The sequence below is a fragment of the Myodes glareolus genome, chromosome 16 (assembly GCF_982192425.1).
Source record: "Myodes glareolus chromosome 16, mMyoGla1.1, whole genome shotgun sequence".
NCBI classification, from domain to species: domain Eukaryota; kingdom Metazoa; phylum Chordata; class Mammalia; order Rodentia; family Cricetidae; genus Myodes; species Myodes glareolus.
The window spans coordinates 31,173,488-31,191,156 of NC_142041.1; the positions used below are offsets into that span (position 1 = coordinate 31,173,488).

General features: G+C 40.7%; 1 protein-coding gene across 13 annotated transcripts in view; it reads left to right on the forward strand.

The window, feature by feature from the left end:
- Rnf38 (ring finger protein 38) overlaps window positions 1-17,669 on the forward strand; it is a 114,482-nt gene that overhangs the window by 68,733 nt on the left and 28,080 nt on the right. For 4 of the 13 annotated variants that reach the window (XM_085677207.2, XM_085677212.2, XM_085677208.2 and 1 more), the window contains one exon: window positions 16,758-16,907. The exons of 1 other annotated variant lie outside the window; for it this stretch is intronic. In XM_085677207.2, coding sequence (XP_085533333.1) covers window positions 16,758-16,907 — 150 coding nt within the window. Of the gene's footprint in view, window positions 1-6,774; window positions 6,837-7,196; window positions 7,332-7,441; window positions 7,642-16,757; window positions 16,908-17,669 lie in introns of those variants that run through there. 8 more of the 13 variants (XM_048419793.3, XM_048419790.3, XM_048419782.3 and 5 more) reach the window with 8 other exon arrangements.

Genomic DNA, 17,669 nt, shown 5'->3' on the forward strand with positions numbered 1-17,669 from the left:
CTGCTACAAATTTGCTTTTATGGTTATATTTTCAAATGTATGCAAACCTATGTTTTACAAAAGTTTTCATGATTAAAAGACCATCCCTAGCAATAAAAATATAGGCTTCATTGGAAAGAATAAGAGATCTGTGCTTAGCTTTTTCCTGTGTCTGACTATACAGTGGACTTGGTAAAGCTATGTTGTTATGATAGGATACCCCTAGATTAAGCTTATAGAGCAATATTATAGTGAGAGTTATAATCACAGTTGTTCCCAAGATGCTCTTTTTTACCTAACAGCTCTATTTTAAAAGGTTGTAAAAGGGCTGGGGAGGTGGATCAATGGGTAAAACTTACCCAAATATGAGGACCTGAGTTTGAATTCCCTGAACCCACATAAAGCTGGGCATGATAGCATATATTTGTAATCCCAGTGCTGCAATGGGGAAATAAAAGGAAACAAGAGAACTGATAGAAGCTCTTGGGTCAGCAATCCTGGGACTGTTATGTTCTTGCATACAGTCACATACACACAGACATTCACAAAAGTATACACACACACACACATATATATATACATATACATGTATATATATAATTTTGTTTTTAGAGATAGGGTTTCTTTGTGTAGACTTTGAGACTGTCTTGGAACTAGCTCTTGTAGAACAGGCTGGCCTTGAACTCACAGAGATCTGCCTGCCTCTGCCACCCTAGTGCTGGGATTAAAGGCATGTGCCACCACTACCCGGCTAAGGATATGTATTTTTAAAAATGCAGGCAGATAATACAGAAGAAACCTTATTGCTTCAGGGTCAGTTCTTTTTATACATCCTGTTGTAGAGAGCAACATGCTGCACCATACATACATGTGCTGTGGTTTTCTATGTCTCATATGATCTATTTTCCTGTTCTAGCTCTGTTGATCCTGGGCATACAAGGTTAGTAATCTTTTGAGTTCCTTGGCTGATGGCTTTTCAGCCTGGATTTTCTTCCACCCCCTTCTCATCCTCACTGGCTGTTTTTTGTTATTGTTTTTGTTTTTGTTTTTCGATTGTGCAAGTGTCTGTGGTCCTTTCTCTATAGTCCTTCACTTCACAGTGTTTGCACTCACTCACTCACTGCCCCAAAGCCCAGGAGGTAACTTCTACTTGTGGGCTTGGGTTTGGATGGGCCTTTGCTTCCCCCTTCTGGTTTTTAGCAACTGTAATTGGAAGTTGCTAATTACATTTTCCTGTGTTAACATTTCTTGTGAAACTGCTTATGTGGATGGTTTGTAGTGTAGTCTTGGCCTGCTTGTTGGGCTAGGCTGTTCTGTTTATTCATTATAAGCTTTCATCTTACCAGGATTTCACCTGATTTTAGTGGAAAAATTACTTTAAGGGAGGAGAATAAGCAAAACTTCATGAAAAGTTTTGAAGTATTTTGTTTTTGTTGGGTTTTCTCCCACCTCTCCCCCCCTTCCTTAATTTTTTATGCCCTATTTCTCTTTAGGAGGTTGCCTATTGAGAAAAATGGAGTTACCACTTCAGTGATATATTTGTCAATTGAACTATTAACTACATGTAGCATGTAGCTCTTGTGTCTCTTGTCAAATCTATTAAGACTCAGTTTAGGCAGAAGAATCAGGTAGGTACATAACTGCAAGGTAGAGTGATTAATATGACATTAGGCCACAAACAAAAGACCACTAACTCGCGAATAGAGGCTGAGCTTGTTGGATCAGAGTCACCATCAGGATATCTGGCAGTGGATATGAGAACAGCTCAACTCCTGACAGTATTAACCATTAGAATTCAGAGGCTTCCAGCAAGAAGGCCTTACCCTGGATATCTTCATGGGTATTTTCCATATGAATGGTTTTTCAGTATTAGGACAGATGATTCCTTTCTTTTGAGAAAGGTCTCAATATGCAACCATGGCTGTCCTGGGACTCACGTGTGGACCAGGCTCACTTCTTTTCATAGAGATCCACTAGTCTTTGCCTCCTAAATTCTGGGATTAAAGATTTGTGGCACCATTTCTTTTCCTTTCTTTTTCTTTCTCCTTCCTTACTTTCTCCTCCCCCCCAATCAAGAGAATATTTTCTGCACATTTAGCAGGACAAATTTGGTAAAATTTGAATAGGAAAGAGACAGTGAACTGTTACAATTAAAATTTGTTTCAACATTTTCTTTCAGGGAGGAGACACCACACTTCAACTTAAGAAAAATACTTTACAGTCCAGGTTCCTTTTTTCTTTTTATACATTAGGTCATGAATTTGTATGGAATGGGCTATAGCAGCTCACAATAGTGTGCTCTCTGGGTGGAGCAGGCTGAACCCAAGTGCCCTTTTCTTTGGCTTCCTTTCTCTTCACCCGCTTCAGGAAGCCATCTCTGCCCTTCGAGTGCTTGATGTCCTCAGTCCACACATTAATTCTCTTGGCAAGAATCTTGCCCTTAGCTTGTTTACAATGATGCCCACGGCATGCTGGGTAACATTGTAGACCCTTCTGGTTTTGCCATGGTAACACTTATGGGCCATTCGTTTATGAACAGTGGCTATTCCCCTGATGGCTGCAGTATCCCCCTTGTTGTAGATTTGCATGTACATGGCCAAAGGACTAATTCCGTGTTTTCCTAAAGGCCCAGAGCACATAGCTAGTGCCCCTCCTCTTTCCGTTTGTTTTGTCATTTTGGTGAGTTTCTGGAGGACGGCTGCCCCAGCCAAGACAAGTGACTCTTCATGTGCATTTCTTAATCAGGCTTTTCGTGTCTTAAAAGAGGAAATGACCTCTTTTCTCTCTTTGAACCTTTTTGCCACCCAGCATCTTTCCATCATGGGCATCTGTGTCAGAGGAGTAGAAATATGAACTGCCTTCAAAGGACTTACAGTTCAGTGAGAGAAACAGGCATCTAATTAATACTACATTATTTTATCATACAAGTATTTAAACAGATGAAATAGGACCTGTAGCCTCATGGCTTTTTTCATAGATCAGTCCTTCAGATAACCATTATCTTGATAATCCTTAGTATGTAGTAAAGCAAATTAATCTGGAAAACAGATTTTATGTTTACCACTTGACAGTATAAAGTAGTACTTCTCTAATCTTGTAATTATTGTTTATGCAGTGTGTTTGAGAATATATTTATAATGCTTTCCAAATTCACGATTGAGTTGTAGTTTTCCTAAATCAAATTGTGAGCACTTCTGTGTGTGTGTGTGTGTACCTGCATGCTCATCTATCTTAATATTACAGTTTTTTTCTTCTTAGTTAGAAATAAAGACTAAGCATCTAAAGCCTTTCTAATCCAGGTACAGGTTGGTAGTCAATGAATTTTCCCAAATGTTTAGAGAAGGTATAGTACATTGGTCCTACAGACCTTCATTCATTTCTAGAGCACAGGAGAGAGAGAGAGAGAGACAAAGACTGATCTTTCCTAAAGCTAACAAAAATATTTGTAATAAGATCTGGTGTGGACATTAAAAATGGAAAATTATAGCTACGCACAAAGTGAAAGTCCTAAAGAATACAAGCAGACCAAATCCACCAATATTTTAAAAGGACAATATAATAAAACCAAAATGGATTTATTAGCAATATAAAGTTGGTTTAATGGCCAAAATTCAACTAATGTAATTTATACATTAACAACAAAAAATATGATGTACAAAGAAAGTTTTGGCAAAATTAAACAACCATTTACATGCATTTTCAGCAAATTAGAAATAGAAGACATTCCTTAAGTTATTAACAGGATCTCCCAAAACCAAACCAAATCAAATCCTGAAAACTCCATACTTCAATGTTGACAGTTGTCTAGTAGAGATTTACATATGAGAAACAAGGTCTACCCTAGCAATTTCCCTCTGCCCTGGAGAGTACTTACCAGCTAGTGCAGTAAGACACTAAGATGGATGATATATGTTGGCAAGGAAAAAAAAACAAGTAGATTTATTATTTTGGCTGAATATTCAGAATTTAAACAGGGCTGTATATTTTTAAAAAGCCTCAATTGTTGATATTATTTAATAACTGAATTAGAGGAAACATTTTGAATAAACCCAAGAACTAAAATGTCAGTTACAGAATATTGTGAAGCGTCATTGAGAAACACTTGAACTCAGCAGGTAGAAGGCTCCATCTTGCTCAGGTGTTGGAGGACTCCACATTATCAAGCTGTCATTGCCTCTTCATCCATCTCCAGATTCAGTGAAGCCCTAATTAAAATCCTTCTTGTTTTCTTTCCCTCTCTTCTTCTTTCTTTAGAATTATTACATTTTTTTAAATTTAAACTCAAAAGGCAAAGTACTTTTGAAAGAAAAGATGACCTCCTTCAACAGATAAACAGTGGACACAATCCATGTGGGTGAGAACTGTTTTTTTGAGACAGTGTCTTTTTACATAATCCAGGCTAGACTGGAAGTTTTTGGTTTTTCAGGACAGGGTTTCTTTGTGTAACAGCCCTGTCTGTCCTTAAACTCATTTTGTAGACCAGGCTGGCCTCTAACTCACAGAGATCCTCCTGCCTCTGCCTCCTGAGTGCTGGGATTAAAGGTTTGCACCACTACCACTCTGCTTGGACTGGAATTTTTAATCTTCTGCCTTAGCCTCTCAAATGCTGGGATCAGAGGCATATGCCACCACACCTGGCTGGAAAAAGCCAACTTGACTACCACTTCATGAAATCAAATTCTAGGTCATGTGTATATATAAATATGAAAAGGAAAAAAAAAACAGATCTCTTATAAAATACCTTAATGATCTAAGTGCAAAGGAAGTATGTGTGTGTTCGTGTGCACGCGTGTACTTTTGGAGCTGCAGCTCAAAGACTTCAGCATGCTGGACTCAGGTTCTATCGCTGAGCTACACTTCCAGCCTGGAAGAGCTTTTAAATAATGTAACAACAGATGGACACCAAATTATTAGCTATAGTTAAAAACTTACAGGTGGAGAAAACTAATCTTGTGTTAGTAATTTCCGCGGGGGAGAGGGGGAAGTAATGTCCAAGGAGAGAGAGAGAGACAGAGAGAGAATTGTCAGAACCAAATCTTTGAGAAAATTAGGCTAGATTCAGAATTGGAGTGGCATGAATTCTCTCAATTGCCATCAACTCTACAATCTTTGTGGTTCCTATGATGGTGGCTGCCTACCAAGGTTTTCAATAACTCCTATTACTCCTTTGCATTAGAATGTGGGGCACGTGGGCTGATCTCAGTAAATAACTGCCAGACACATTTGAAGGCATGTCAGTATTTTTTTCATTTGTTAGAGGGTGATTTGATACATTTTTTTAAGTAAACAACTTAAATGTCTTGTATACTTTAAGAAGTTTCATAGCAGGGTGGTTCACAATTTCCACCTGTCATGAAAACCAGTGAAGAAGGGAGCCTTGGAGTCAGAGTTCTCAAAAGCTCTTGCCATAGCAACAACTTTGCCTTCAGATATTGCATATTCAAGTTTAAAATGCTATTAGCTCACTACTATGTATTAATTACATTCCAAGTGCCTGCCACATGGAGCTAGCTGATGTGCTCTGGGCTGTACAGTTGTTGAAACCTTCCATTACAGAAGATTGTTTTGTTTTTGCTTTTGTTTTTATATTTTATTTTTAAAGCAGCTCTGCCGTTGTGCAAAAAGAAAGCAAATAAAGACTTAGCAGGACTATTGTTGAACTACTACTCAGATATAATTTCAGCCTCATCACATTCAGGTTGTCAGGTGTCCCTCATGAAAAGCATGCCGCTTACTATGTTTTTATCAGTATCAGATTTGGGAGTTAAGGAAACATTTAGAAGCTTTGTGGAGGGGCAATGCCTCTAGTCGCCTTTAATTCCAGCAGAGGCAGCCAGAGCTTCACAGGGGCCTGCTAGCTCATTCCTTCTTCTCTGTGGTAGAATTATTGCTAGAATTTTGACTCCGCAGTTGCTAAGCACCTGAAATTGTGGGCATTGGAGTTAGGGTCACAATAGAACACAATAGGTGTTCAGTATGATACCGATGACAAATATACACAGTTACTGTATAGTGTTATTAATCAGCAGTATATAAGGCCCAAAAAGATCTAGAAACATTTTGGTTTTGTTTATATTACCCGACCTATGCCACTGAGACGCATAGAAAAAGGCTTAAGCAGTCTAAGAAAGTAGAGTCTGGCTTGACTTCCTTTCTGTCTTCTTTTTCCTCCTCCTACCCCCACCTTTTCCCTCCGACTCTGTTTTTAGACCGAATTTCAATACAGTTGTTCAGGAGGACCTCAACATCTCAGAAGTCCTTTCTCAGCTTCCCCAGTGTGTGAGACCACCATGCCCTGTGGAGTCTAGGTTTTCTGCTCATTGCTCCTTTGTAGTTTCTCTTTACCTTTTAAATATCAACTTTTAAAGACTTCCAATTTGTATTTGTTTAAAAAGGCCACCGCTTTCATAATTTCCAATGGTGTTCAGCAATCTTTTTCCTTGTATTGGGTTTGTCATTCTCTTTTGGGTCTTGAATTCAATCGTGAGTGAGCCTGGGGATCGGACAAGTTAGATACAAGCCTGCTTGTTCTCTTGTTAGACCCAGTGTCTACATCAATAAAAATTCCTACTTCTTCCGTAATACATATTGTGAGATTTACTGTTCCACTGCTGAGTTGCTGGCTGGAGCGGGCCGCTGGAAAGCGCTGCCCCACCTCTCCACCTTCCAGTGCTGGTCCTGGGCGGGGCTGCGCAGAGGCGCTGCGCACCAGCTCTGTTGCCGGAACTGGCCCGAGCCGCCGGGATGCGCAGCCCCGCCCCCGCGGGTGGAAACAAAGGGGGCTCGGCGCGGGGGGGGGGGGGGGGGGGGGGGGGAAGAGGCGGAGCTCTCTGGCGGTCCTGCGTTTGGCTGGTTAGGTCTGTGCGGGCGTGGGGAGGGGCAGGCGTCCGGAATCCAGAGGTGGGAGACCTAGTGCCTAGTGCCTGGGATATCTCCTGCGCGCGCAGCGCTAGCTACTGCGCCGGCGCGGCCGGTGCCGGTCCGCGAGCACTGAGGCGGGGTGCAGTGGGGCGGGGCGGCCCCTCGTGCAGCTGCAGCTGGCGGGCGGGTCTCCGGAGGCCGGGGCGGTTGGGACGCTGGGCAGAGAGGATGGGGCTTCCGAGGCGCTAGCCGACTGCTTCAGGGCTGGGCGTGGAGCCGTGGTTTCCTGGCGAGGCCCGTGTGATGGTGCCAGGAGGAAGGAAGCGCCGTGACAGCGCCTCAGTCGGAACCCAGGTTCCGGGGGCGAGGACGCCAGGGGACGGTGGCCCTGGCGAGCTGGCCGCGGGGCGGGGCGAGCGGTCACAATAGGAGGCAGCGGCCCGGCCCGGAGCGGCGGGAGTAGCCCCGCAGGGCGGAGCCTCCCTTCGCAGGTATTGGCCGCGCGGAGGCCGTTGGCTTCCGCGTGAGGGCGGTACTGGCCGCGGGAAGTTGGGAGCCGGCGGGCCGCGCTTGGCGGACGTTTCCCCGGCAGCCCGGCGCTCTTTGTTCCCGCTGCGGCGGGGGACCGGCCCGCTCCTGCCTGGCCGAGACGCAGGTGAAATGATGTCACCTGGGAGAACGCAGAACCCGGTCGGAGGGGTCCTCTCTCGCGGCCTTCTGCCTCCGCGGGTTTCTGTGCGTTCTCCGTTTTTGTTCTCAGTGGATGGAAGTTTTTCATTTCAGGGCTGAAGAATGAGAGAGGTTGGTTTTTGGAATGGGAGTGTTTCGGGTTATTGAAGGCAGACCAAAGAGAACTAAGTTATTCCTGTGATACAGCGTGGACAGCGCTTTTGTGTTGCTGAAATGGTGTGTGCTATTCAGTAAAGTTGAGCACGCTTGTTCTACCGAACATAAGAGTTGAATACTCAAATCTCTAGCATCGTATGAATTGCGGTTAAGAGGTGAACATTGAAATGTATTTTGACATTCGCACATAATAGTTTCTTAGAATCTTTAAGCCTGCCGTTCTTCCTGTTTTTGCATAGTATTGTAGTAATATTTACCTACCAGTTTCTATAAATAGCAAACAGCTTTGTAAGTAGACTTTTAAGAATTCCAATCACATTTGAATTAGAGCAAGTCGAAATAAAGTAAAATTTTGTTCATTTGGGGGAACGCTGTCTAATGGAGAAATCCAACTTATGAAAAAAAACAAAAGATCAAAACGTCAGATCTGGTGCAGAAATGTGAAATACTTAAAAGACAACAATTTTGACAGTTCTATCACTGAATTATCCACTTGCTATAGAATATCTCCTGGTTTATAAATGTACTACTATAATGTATTTTTCCTTTTGAAAATCTGCTCATCCTAAGCCTATTCATTTAGGCATCTAGTTTAAAGTTGATTCCTGTATTTTTCGGTATGAATTACTCCTACAAGAACTGGAGGACTTAGAGGCTGCTGGTAGGTTCTGCCCCCAGCAGGTCTTGTGGGCTTCATATCCTCTGTGTAGGTTAAGAAAGAATTGCAGTTAAATACCAGTGGTGTCTTAAAAGGTAGTTGTACACTTGTTAAAATTTATGCTCATCTTGATTTTTTAAAAAAAAAATATTTTTTAAAACTAATAAATGTATGTGGACAACCTACCCTAGTTTGTACTGTGCTTCTGCTCTGTGGATTCTGAAAGTTGATAGGTTTGGGCCTTGACAGCAGGCATCTTTACTTGCTGAGCCATTCCACCAGGCCCTTTTCTAAACCAAGTTGGCCAATGTAAATCTGGGTAGGTACAAAGATTTCTTTACTTGAGAAGATTGAAACAAAGCTCTCTTAAGGGACTTTGCAAGCATCATAATGGAGAGTATAGATCTGTTGTCTCTCCCTCTGCTCTAAGCATTGGGTAGGGCTTTTTCATTAACTTATGTTAGCATTGCCAGGCTGTCTGTGCTTGTATTTTTACTTAGGTTAAGTAAGGGAATGTGGATGAAAAATCCTTAAAATAAAAATCTCAAAAATGGTTATATACCTGAGCAAGGTAGAAAGACGATTAGTCAAGATGTTTGTTGTTCATCTGTTCTGCGTTTTGTGCTGCCTTTAGTTTGGTTTGGCAGTACTGTTTTGTAATCCCTTTTATTGAGAAGGTAGTTCTTGATTTGTTTGGATTATCACATGGTGCCTAGGACTCCTTACACATTTTCTGCTTGTTTTCCAATTAAGTGCATATATGGATATAGTTTGACTTCTGCTTCACTTCATCCATAGCTTGCTTTCATTTTCTCTGCAGGGAACACAAGCACTGTAAGTGTTCATTTGTACCATAGAGTTCTGGTCCTATCCCATCTATCAGTAGTTATTATATCTATTATGACATTGTCTAAAGAAACTAGATGAGTGAATTGTATGTAGTAAATTAAAGAGAAATTTAAACAGATGAATTCCAGGGATGATGCAGATGGTCTCATTTTCCCAGCTGGTCTGTCCACACTGCTTAGCTGTGTGTTTCTCTTCTCTTTCCCTTACTGCTGTGCTATGGAACTCTGGCCGGGGAAAGGAAAGGGAGCAGTCTTCAGTTGTTTTTACCAGCCTTAGTTTTGAATGCTCCCCAAAAGACATAGATCCACTTAGTTTGTCTTAATTCAAGAATGGAAATAAGTGTTACTTAACACATGAGTTTCAGTGCTGAACAGTAGTGATCATCCTCTCTGAAATGGGTTATTACCAGAATTAATGCCTGGTGACTTCAAAAAATGACTCACCAAAACGTGCAGAAGTCAGAGGCCAACCTTAGGTATTGACCCTTCACTTCTCGTGAGACGGCCATTTACACACTGCTTCGCACAGCAGGCCATCTGGTGATGAGTGTCAGAGCTCTCCTGTCAGCTGCTCATTTCACCACAGCAGCACAAGGGTCACAGATGCACGCTGCTCTGCCAGGCTTTATGTGGGCTTCAGGATTGGAACTCAAGACTCAAGCTTGTGCGGCAAGCACATTACTTACTGAGCCATGTCCTTAGCTCCCCAAGTTTTATTAGCCTATTTCATTCTAAACAGATTCATACTCAACTTGTGACAATACAGAGAAGCTAATTTGATTACTTTGGGAGGTTATTCTCTCAGTTGAGTATATTCTGTGACACACACTTCTAGGTAATAGTGACACAGTGCTAAACACAATACATATTTTCTAAACTAAAATTTATTTCAGGTTTATGATGTTCCACATATTTACCCATAATTTTTGTTTTGTTTTAATTCAACTTGTTCATTGAGACAAGGTCTCCTACAGATCAAACTGGCCTCATTTACTGTGTAGCTGGGGTTGTTTGCACTTCTGATCCCCCAGAGTTCTACAGTTATGTGCCATCATGTGATGTAACATTTTATATGTCTATAGTTTAAACCCCCCCTTGCTTCAGAGCATGTATTTTAGTTTCAGTATTTCTTGGTTTTGACTTTTTATTCCATAATTTATTGCATTTGTTTATTTATGCAATTAATATATACATCAGTGAATATGCTGAAGTTTAATTGAAAGGGTTTCAGAAAGTCCAAGGAATAACAAGTGATTCAGGAAAGAAATTACAAAATACAAAGAAAGTACAAAAATATCGTAAATTTTTTAAAAATCACATTCATTTAACATGTATGTCTCACCTGTTACAAGATGCATATATGGATCCTAGGAAATAAACTCAGGTTTCAGCAACCTAATTTGTAAAAACATATTATTTAGTTCTGTCCTGAATCGGTGTGGTATACAGCCTTAATCCCAATTCTTAGGAGTCTGAGGCAGGATGATTGTGAGTTTAAGGCCATCCCTGTATTTAAAAAGAAAAAAAAAAAGTGAACCCAGAAGACTATTTAATCTCTATTCATTTTATGAAAAACAAAACAAAATGAAAGCTACCATTAAAAACAATTTTAGAAGAAATGGTGTCTTATAAGTGTGTTAAGTGTGTTGATCTCCAAGACAAGGATTAAATTGTTGGTTATTGATGTAATAACTATCAAACAGAAGGGCCCCATTAAACAGAAAATATCATAAACTAGTAGTGCATTGATGCTTACCATGTAAATATTAGTCTTCCTTCCCAGTTGTTCTCAGTGAATTAGTCATGGAGTTATGTGTAAACAAACATTGAAAAAACAAGGCTTTTTAAAAAATATTTATTTATTATGTACACAATATTCTTTCTGCATGTATGCCTACAGGCCAAAAAAGGGCATCAGACTTCATTACAGATGGTTGTGAGCCACCATGTGGTTGCTGGGAATTGAACTCAGGACCTTTGGAAGAGCGGGCAATGCTCCTAACCTCTGAGCCATTTCTTCAGCCCAAAAACAAGAAGGTTTGAGGTTGCAGATGTACTCCCCTCACCTGTGTGGTTCTGTGCAGATGCATCCTGAACATTGTTACCAAAGGTCAATAATGCTCAACAGTTGCAGACCAGACACAGAATTGTATCCATTTAGGACTATGGTACAACCTTAAGGTTAACTAAGGAAAAAAAATCAGTGAAATATGACTTTTTATAAAGTAACAAGTAATTTTTATATTGATTGATTGTTTTGTTTTGTTTTCCAAGACAGGGTTTCCCTGGTGTATAAGGAGCAGCGGGCTGCATTCCCGCCTGGATCCCGGCTAGCTTACCCCTGAAATAATTACACGGAAACTGTATTCTTTTAAACAGTGCTTGGTCCATTATCTGTAGCCTCTTATTGGCTAACTCTCACATCTTTATTCAGCCCATATCTAATAATCTGTATGGCACCACGAGGTCGTGGATTACCAGGAAAGAAACTAACCTGAGTCCTTCTCGGGTCGGAGAATCATGGCGACTGCCTCACTTCCCTTCTTCCCAGCATTGTGTTCTGTCTACTCCACCCACCTATGTTCTGACCTATCAGGTCAAGCAGTTTCTTTATTAATTAGCCAATGAAAGCAACAGAAATACAGAAGCCTCTCCTACATCACCCTGGAACTTACTTTATAGACTAGACTGACCTTGAACTCAGAGATCTGCCTACCTTTGCCTCCCAAGTACTGTGATTAAAGGTGTGAGCCACCACAATTTTGTTTTTAAAGTCAAACTACAAGATAGGTTAGTGAATTAATAGATTCTAAGGTTTGGGCTTTCTGAGGTGCATGGCTTTAGTCAGTTCAGTCAAACCTGCTGTACAGTGTATAAAGATCAGAGAGCCTGCCATAGTTTGTTTTCTGTCTCTGTGAGAAACACCATTACCTAAAGAACTTGGGGAGAAAATTTTGCTTTTACAGTTTATAGTCCATCATGAAGGGAAGTTAGGGGAGGAATCTGGAGGCAGGAACTGAAGTAGAAGATGCAGAAGAACACTGCTTACTGTTTGCTCAGCCTGCTTTCTAGTGCAATCCAGGACCGCTGCCCAGGGATGGCGCACTGCTCGCTTATAGCAAGCCTGCTTCCACACCAGTCATTAGTCAAGAAAGTGCCTCACACAGTCCTTTTTTTTTAAAAAAAAAAAAAAAAGTATTTGTTTTATTTATTTGAGATAGGGTCTCACTGTGCAGCTCTTACTAGCTTGGGACTCATTATGTAGAGCATGGTGGTCTTGCATACAGGTCTTTCTGCTGTGTTAAAGGTATGTACCACCATGCCCATCCTATAAGCCAATTTTATGGTACATTTTCTCTATTGCAGTTGCCTTTCCTAGATGAGACTCTAGCTTGTGTTCAGTTGACAAAAACTAGTCAGCACAGCGCCCGTTCCATTTCCTGGCATGAAGTTAGCTACTATCAGGTTGAGATTTTATTTTATTGCTGTATTTTTTTAAATAATGATATCCTTGGAGTTGGGAGAGGGCTCTGAGGAATCAAATGTAAGGTCCTGTGTGTGCTAGGCAAATGCCCACCACTGAATAATATCCTAACCCTGTAAAAATGTCTTAGTTTATGCTTTCATGAGGAAAGCTTGAGTTATATATTTCATTTTAGTTGTGTACACTCAGATATACCATGTTAGCTTTCTGTTGCATTTATCTGATTACTGGGAATCTTAGTTACAAAATCTGTTACTTTAAAATTAACTTTTGTTAAGGGCAGGCATGGTGTCACAGGACTTTAATCCCAGGTTTTGGTAGGCAAAGACAACAAGTCTCTGAGTTCAAGGCTTACATGGTCTACTTATGAGTTCTAGAACAGCCAGAACTACATAGTGAGACCCTGCCTTTAAAAATCAACTTACCAAACAAAAACCTTGCATGAGACGCACGGGTATGAGTTGGCTACTGAGTCTTATCTTACCTGACTGAAGTTCAAATTCTTTAGTTTGAAATAATTGGTTGATAGAATGTGGTATTCCCCATTTACTCATTGTCAGTTGGTAACTGCTCCAGCCCCTAAGCCTGCTGTCCTCAGTTCCCTGCTCTGTGGCTCCCTTCTCTCTCATCCTCTCAGAGTGCTGCAGATAGGAGAGCTTCCTCAAGAATGGCTCAGTTCCGTTTTTAGAACTTCCTCTAATTAAGTCAGGCCTTCTTAATGATGGTTTCCCTCCTGATTAACTTAAAGCCTCCTTTGGAATCTTAATTTCTCTGTAAAGCACTCCCACTTTGGTGCCTCCCCTCCTCCCACCCCCATCAATGGTATCTGCTCTATCAAGTGGAACAGGGAGGATTAGATTGGTGAGAACTTATGGTGACATCTTATATAGAAAGTTTGCTTACCATATATAACCCACAAATAAAATGTTCCTATGAACTTATTATCAAGGTCTGTGCTGGTTTTGAGCAAGCCCAGCAGGGTTTTATTGTAGGTACTACAGGATTTGAGTATAACTCTTCCACCGTGTTGTTTGTCTTTTGTTTAGAGATAATGAAGTTTCTGACAGGAGATTATTGTAAGTAGGAAAAGATATACTTGAAAGCTATTGTAACAGCAGGAGCCAAGGGTTCTAGTTTTGTGTTTGTTTTACTTATAATGATAGAAATATTTTTGTTGTTGTTGTCGTCTCTATTCCTTTTTTTTTCTGAGACAGGGTTTCTCTGTGTACCAGCTCTAGCTGTCCTGGACCTCGCTCTGTAGACCAGGGTGACCTCGAACTCACAGAGATCCACCTGCCTCTGCCTCCCGAGTGCTGGAATTAAAGGCGTGCGTCACTACCGCCTGGCTGGAAATATTTTTAAATTATTTTTTGATGATTTATTATTTTTTATGTGCATTGGTGTTTTGCTTGTGTATGTCTGTGTTAGATCCTCTGGGAACTGGAGTTACAGACAATTGTGAGCTGCTGTGTGGGTGCTAGGAATTGAACCAGTGTCCTAGAAGAGCAGCCAATGCTTTTAACCTCTGAGCCATCTCTCCAGCCCCTGATGATGGAAATCTTAAAATCTTCAAAGGATCAAAGAATGAAGAATAAAGCCGACTCTGATTTCTGTTTTACCAGCCAGGTTCTTGTACTTGTGATTTGTAAGACTGTTTGGGCATGATGAGGATACATGGATTAAAACATGCCACAGCTCAAAGCACTGACTGCTCCTGCAGAGGACGCAAGTTCCAAACCTAGTACCCATATGGCAGCTCACAGCTCTTCAGGGATCCAGTGCTTTCCTGGAGTATCTGGCATGTACATGGTGCACAGACACCCGCAGACAAAACATTCATATTTTTTTAAAGGGGGGGAAATGCTACATAATTTACTTACTATGGAAATAAAAAGCCTAAGAGAATTATAAGTAGAGTACAAAACTGGCAGAAGAACAGCTCATTTGGAGGAAGTTTGTGAAGTTTCTTATTGAATGATGAATGGCAAATACACCTCTAATCTGCTTTGGACTTATTTTGTTGTTGTTTTGGGAAAAGGACTAGCTGTGTAAGACTGGTCCGGAAGCAGCTCTGTCTCAGCCTCTAGAGTGCTGTGACTACAGGCATAAGCTATTTGCAAGGCTGAAATAGCTTTCTTCTTTTTCTGCTGGAAATCAAATCTACCTTTCTACTTTCAGACCAGGTCTAGTCCAGTATTTGTTTGCTTTACAGCATTTAACACCATCTTGTAGTCAGCTACCCGCACCTGTTTCGTCATGCCCTTCTCACATTTATCTGGTGGTGGTGGGATGGTGCACATTCAAACCATGACACATGTGGAGGGATAGGTTCTCTTTCCCACCATGTGGGTTCCAAGGATCTAACTCGGGTCATCAGGATTAGTGGCAAGGGCCTTTATCCACTTAGCCATCTTGCTGGCCTTTGCATTTTTAAATAAAATAAACTCATTGGGTTTTTTTTTTTAAAAAAAATCTTTATAGCTTAGTTCCTTGAAGTAAATGTGTGTGTGTGTGTCTGTGTGTCTGCCTTAGCATTTGGAAGACAGAAAACATTCCAGCAGTACATAATCATAAAGGTAAAGAACATTAGCACATCGTGTTTGCAATACAGAGATAAACTAGTTTCTGTCCAAAAACATTTTGTGTAGTAAACTAATAAGTACTCTCTTCTAACTTTTAGGTGGTGGTAGTGGGTCTTTGGCAGTATGTTTCTTCTTACCACTAGATACAGTTGTGTGTCAGGTTTATAACACACCAACAAGAGTTAGAGGCCGGTGAGAGAAGGCCTTTGGTGTCGTGTTGTCTGCTCTCCTAGCTTGCATCCTCTTTACTGTTGACCAGACTGAAAATTGTCAGTTTCCATGCTACACTGCTCTCTGCCAGTTACCAGAGCATAGCACTCGGCATCTACTGTTATCAAAATGCTTGCTATACAATGATTTACTTGTTTCTTTTTCTTCCCCCCTTTCCTTCTCCTTTTATAGCATACTCTTCTTGAAGGTAGGAAACTATGCCTTTTTTTGTTTAGTGCCTGTCACCAAGGAGATTCTTAAATCTAACACTGAGGGAAGGAATGAGGCAGTAACTGTAAAACCCAGACAGTATTGAGCACATGGCTGTTAGTGTGAGGATAAGCAAGACCTTAAACTTAGAGTCCCCAAGGAGAATTTCACTGTCACAGCATAGTGGAAGAGTGTCATGGTTCTAAAATGCTACAGATTGAGTATCACACGAGTTTCAGGGTGTTTAACCCACAGTCTAGCATTAAGTGGTAGTTGTTTACTTTCAGGCTTATGAGTTTATCCTTAGTTCCTTAGCAAAGCTTCTAGTTTTCTGTTTTTGTTGTTTGTCATTTTGTTACTATTTGAGGACCTGTCTTTCTCCCTTCCTTCCTTCCTTTCTTTCTTTCCTTTATTCCTTTTCTTTCTTTCTTATCTTGAGAACAGGATCTTGATTTCTAGGTCAGGCTAGCTTAGAATTTGGAATATTCTTGCCTCAGCCTTCTTAGTACTGAACGAACAGAGCTAGTTTGTTTTATAGAGTAGAGATGCCAGCCCCAGTTAAACAGAAGATTACTATTTCTTATCTGTTGTACAGTCTTACAGCTGAGAGTATAGAAATTTTGCCATGAATCTTGTCAAATCCTTCTCACCATGGTCACTTATAAGGTCAACTAAAAGTTGTAAAAATACATTGAGAAGAAAAATACAGTCTAGGCAGACATTCATCACTATACTTAGGTGATTTTTAACCTCAGGTCTTCTTAACCATGAAACCTGACCATTAGGGTTTTAGAGTTAACACCAGCGAAAGAGATTATCAGTAGAAATTTGAGGATCAGGGACTTAGATTCCTGAGCTGTAATGTTTTTATCCCAAGACTTTTTGTGTGGGAAACTCCATTACTAGAGGAAGTCTCTGCCTGCTGTGTGTTTTGATGTTTAAAGTTACTTTTTTCCTTAATCTCTCTGCTGATAAAATTATTAGATACCACAAAATCCAGACTGTCCTTCATAGGCTTGATTCTCCATATTGGTATGGCTAGCCATGAACTATCCTTTTCTTCTCCCTCTTTTTCCCAGATATCTCCCGGGGCCAATTCAGCACCTCTGCCTGGCCATCCTAACAAGGTGATTTGTGAAAGGGTGAGACTTCAGAGCCTGGTCCCTCTTCTCCCAAGTGATCAGAACACTACCGTTCAAGAGGATGCTCACTTCAAAGCTTTCTTCCAGGTTCTTATATGTTTACCTCTCCCTTACACAGAGCTGAGAATCACACATTCTAACTTCTTTCTCGGAAGACTTAAACAGACATCTCAGTAGCCTCTTTCTTTCTGTTGTGTGTGGAAATAAATGCTCTTAAGAGGGCTTCTTCGGTGTAGCTTTTAGCCAGCTTTTCTGAAAAATGTCTTCTCTTGAGCTACCTCTGCTCATTATTTGACCACTTAATATTCTGTTTGAAAAAAAAAAAAAACTTTGTCTTAATCAATTTGTCCAAATCATTCAGTTTCTGTAAGAAAATATAGAAGACAAAGCCCAACAGAAGCAGGCAGATCTCTGTGAGTTCAAAGCCAGCCTAGTGTACAGAGCGAGTTCCAGGACAGCTAGGGCTGTTACACAGATAAACCCTGTCTCAATAAAATAGGAGATACTAAAATATGTAAGGTGTATAGGAAAGGAAAAAAATTTAAATTTTAAGCCATTGCTACTTATTTGCTTAGTGCCCAGAATTTTTGTATCTCTTGGTAACTATGGATGAAAAATATTTTGATGTTAAAAATTTTAATATAAGGTGAAAATCAGTGTACATATTTTAAAACCATCATTAGATTAACAAGATTGCTTGTATCTGCTCATACCAATCGCTGGCTTCTGAATTTTGACTCTATATTCCTGGGGAAGCATGCTTTAATAATGGAAATCAGTATTACTGTTACTACAAAATAAGCCACATTTCCATAATAGCTTTTGAATGGTAGGTGCTTGTATGTGTGT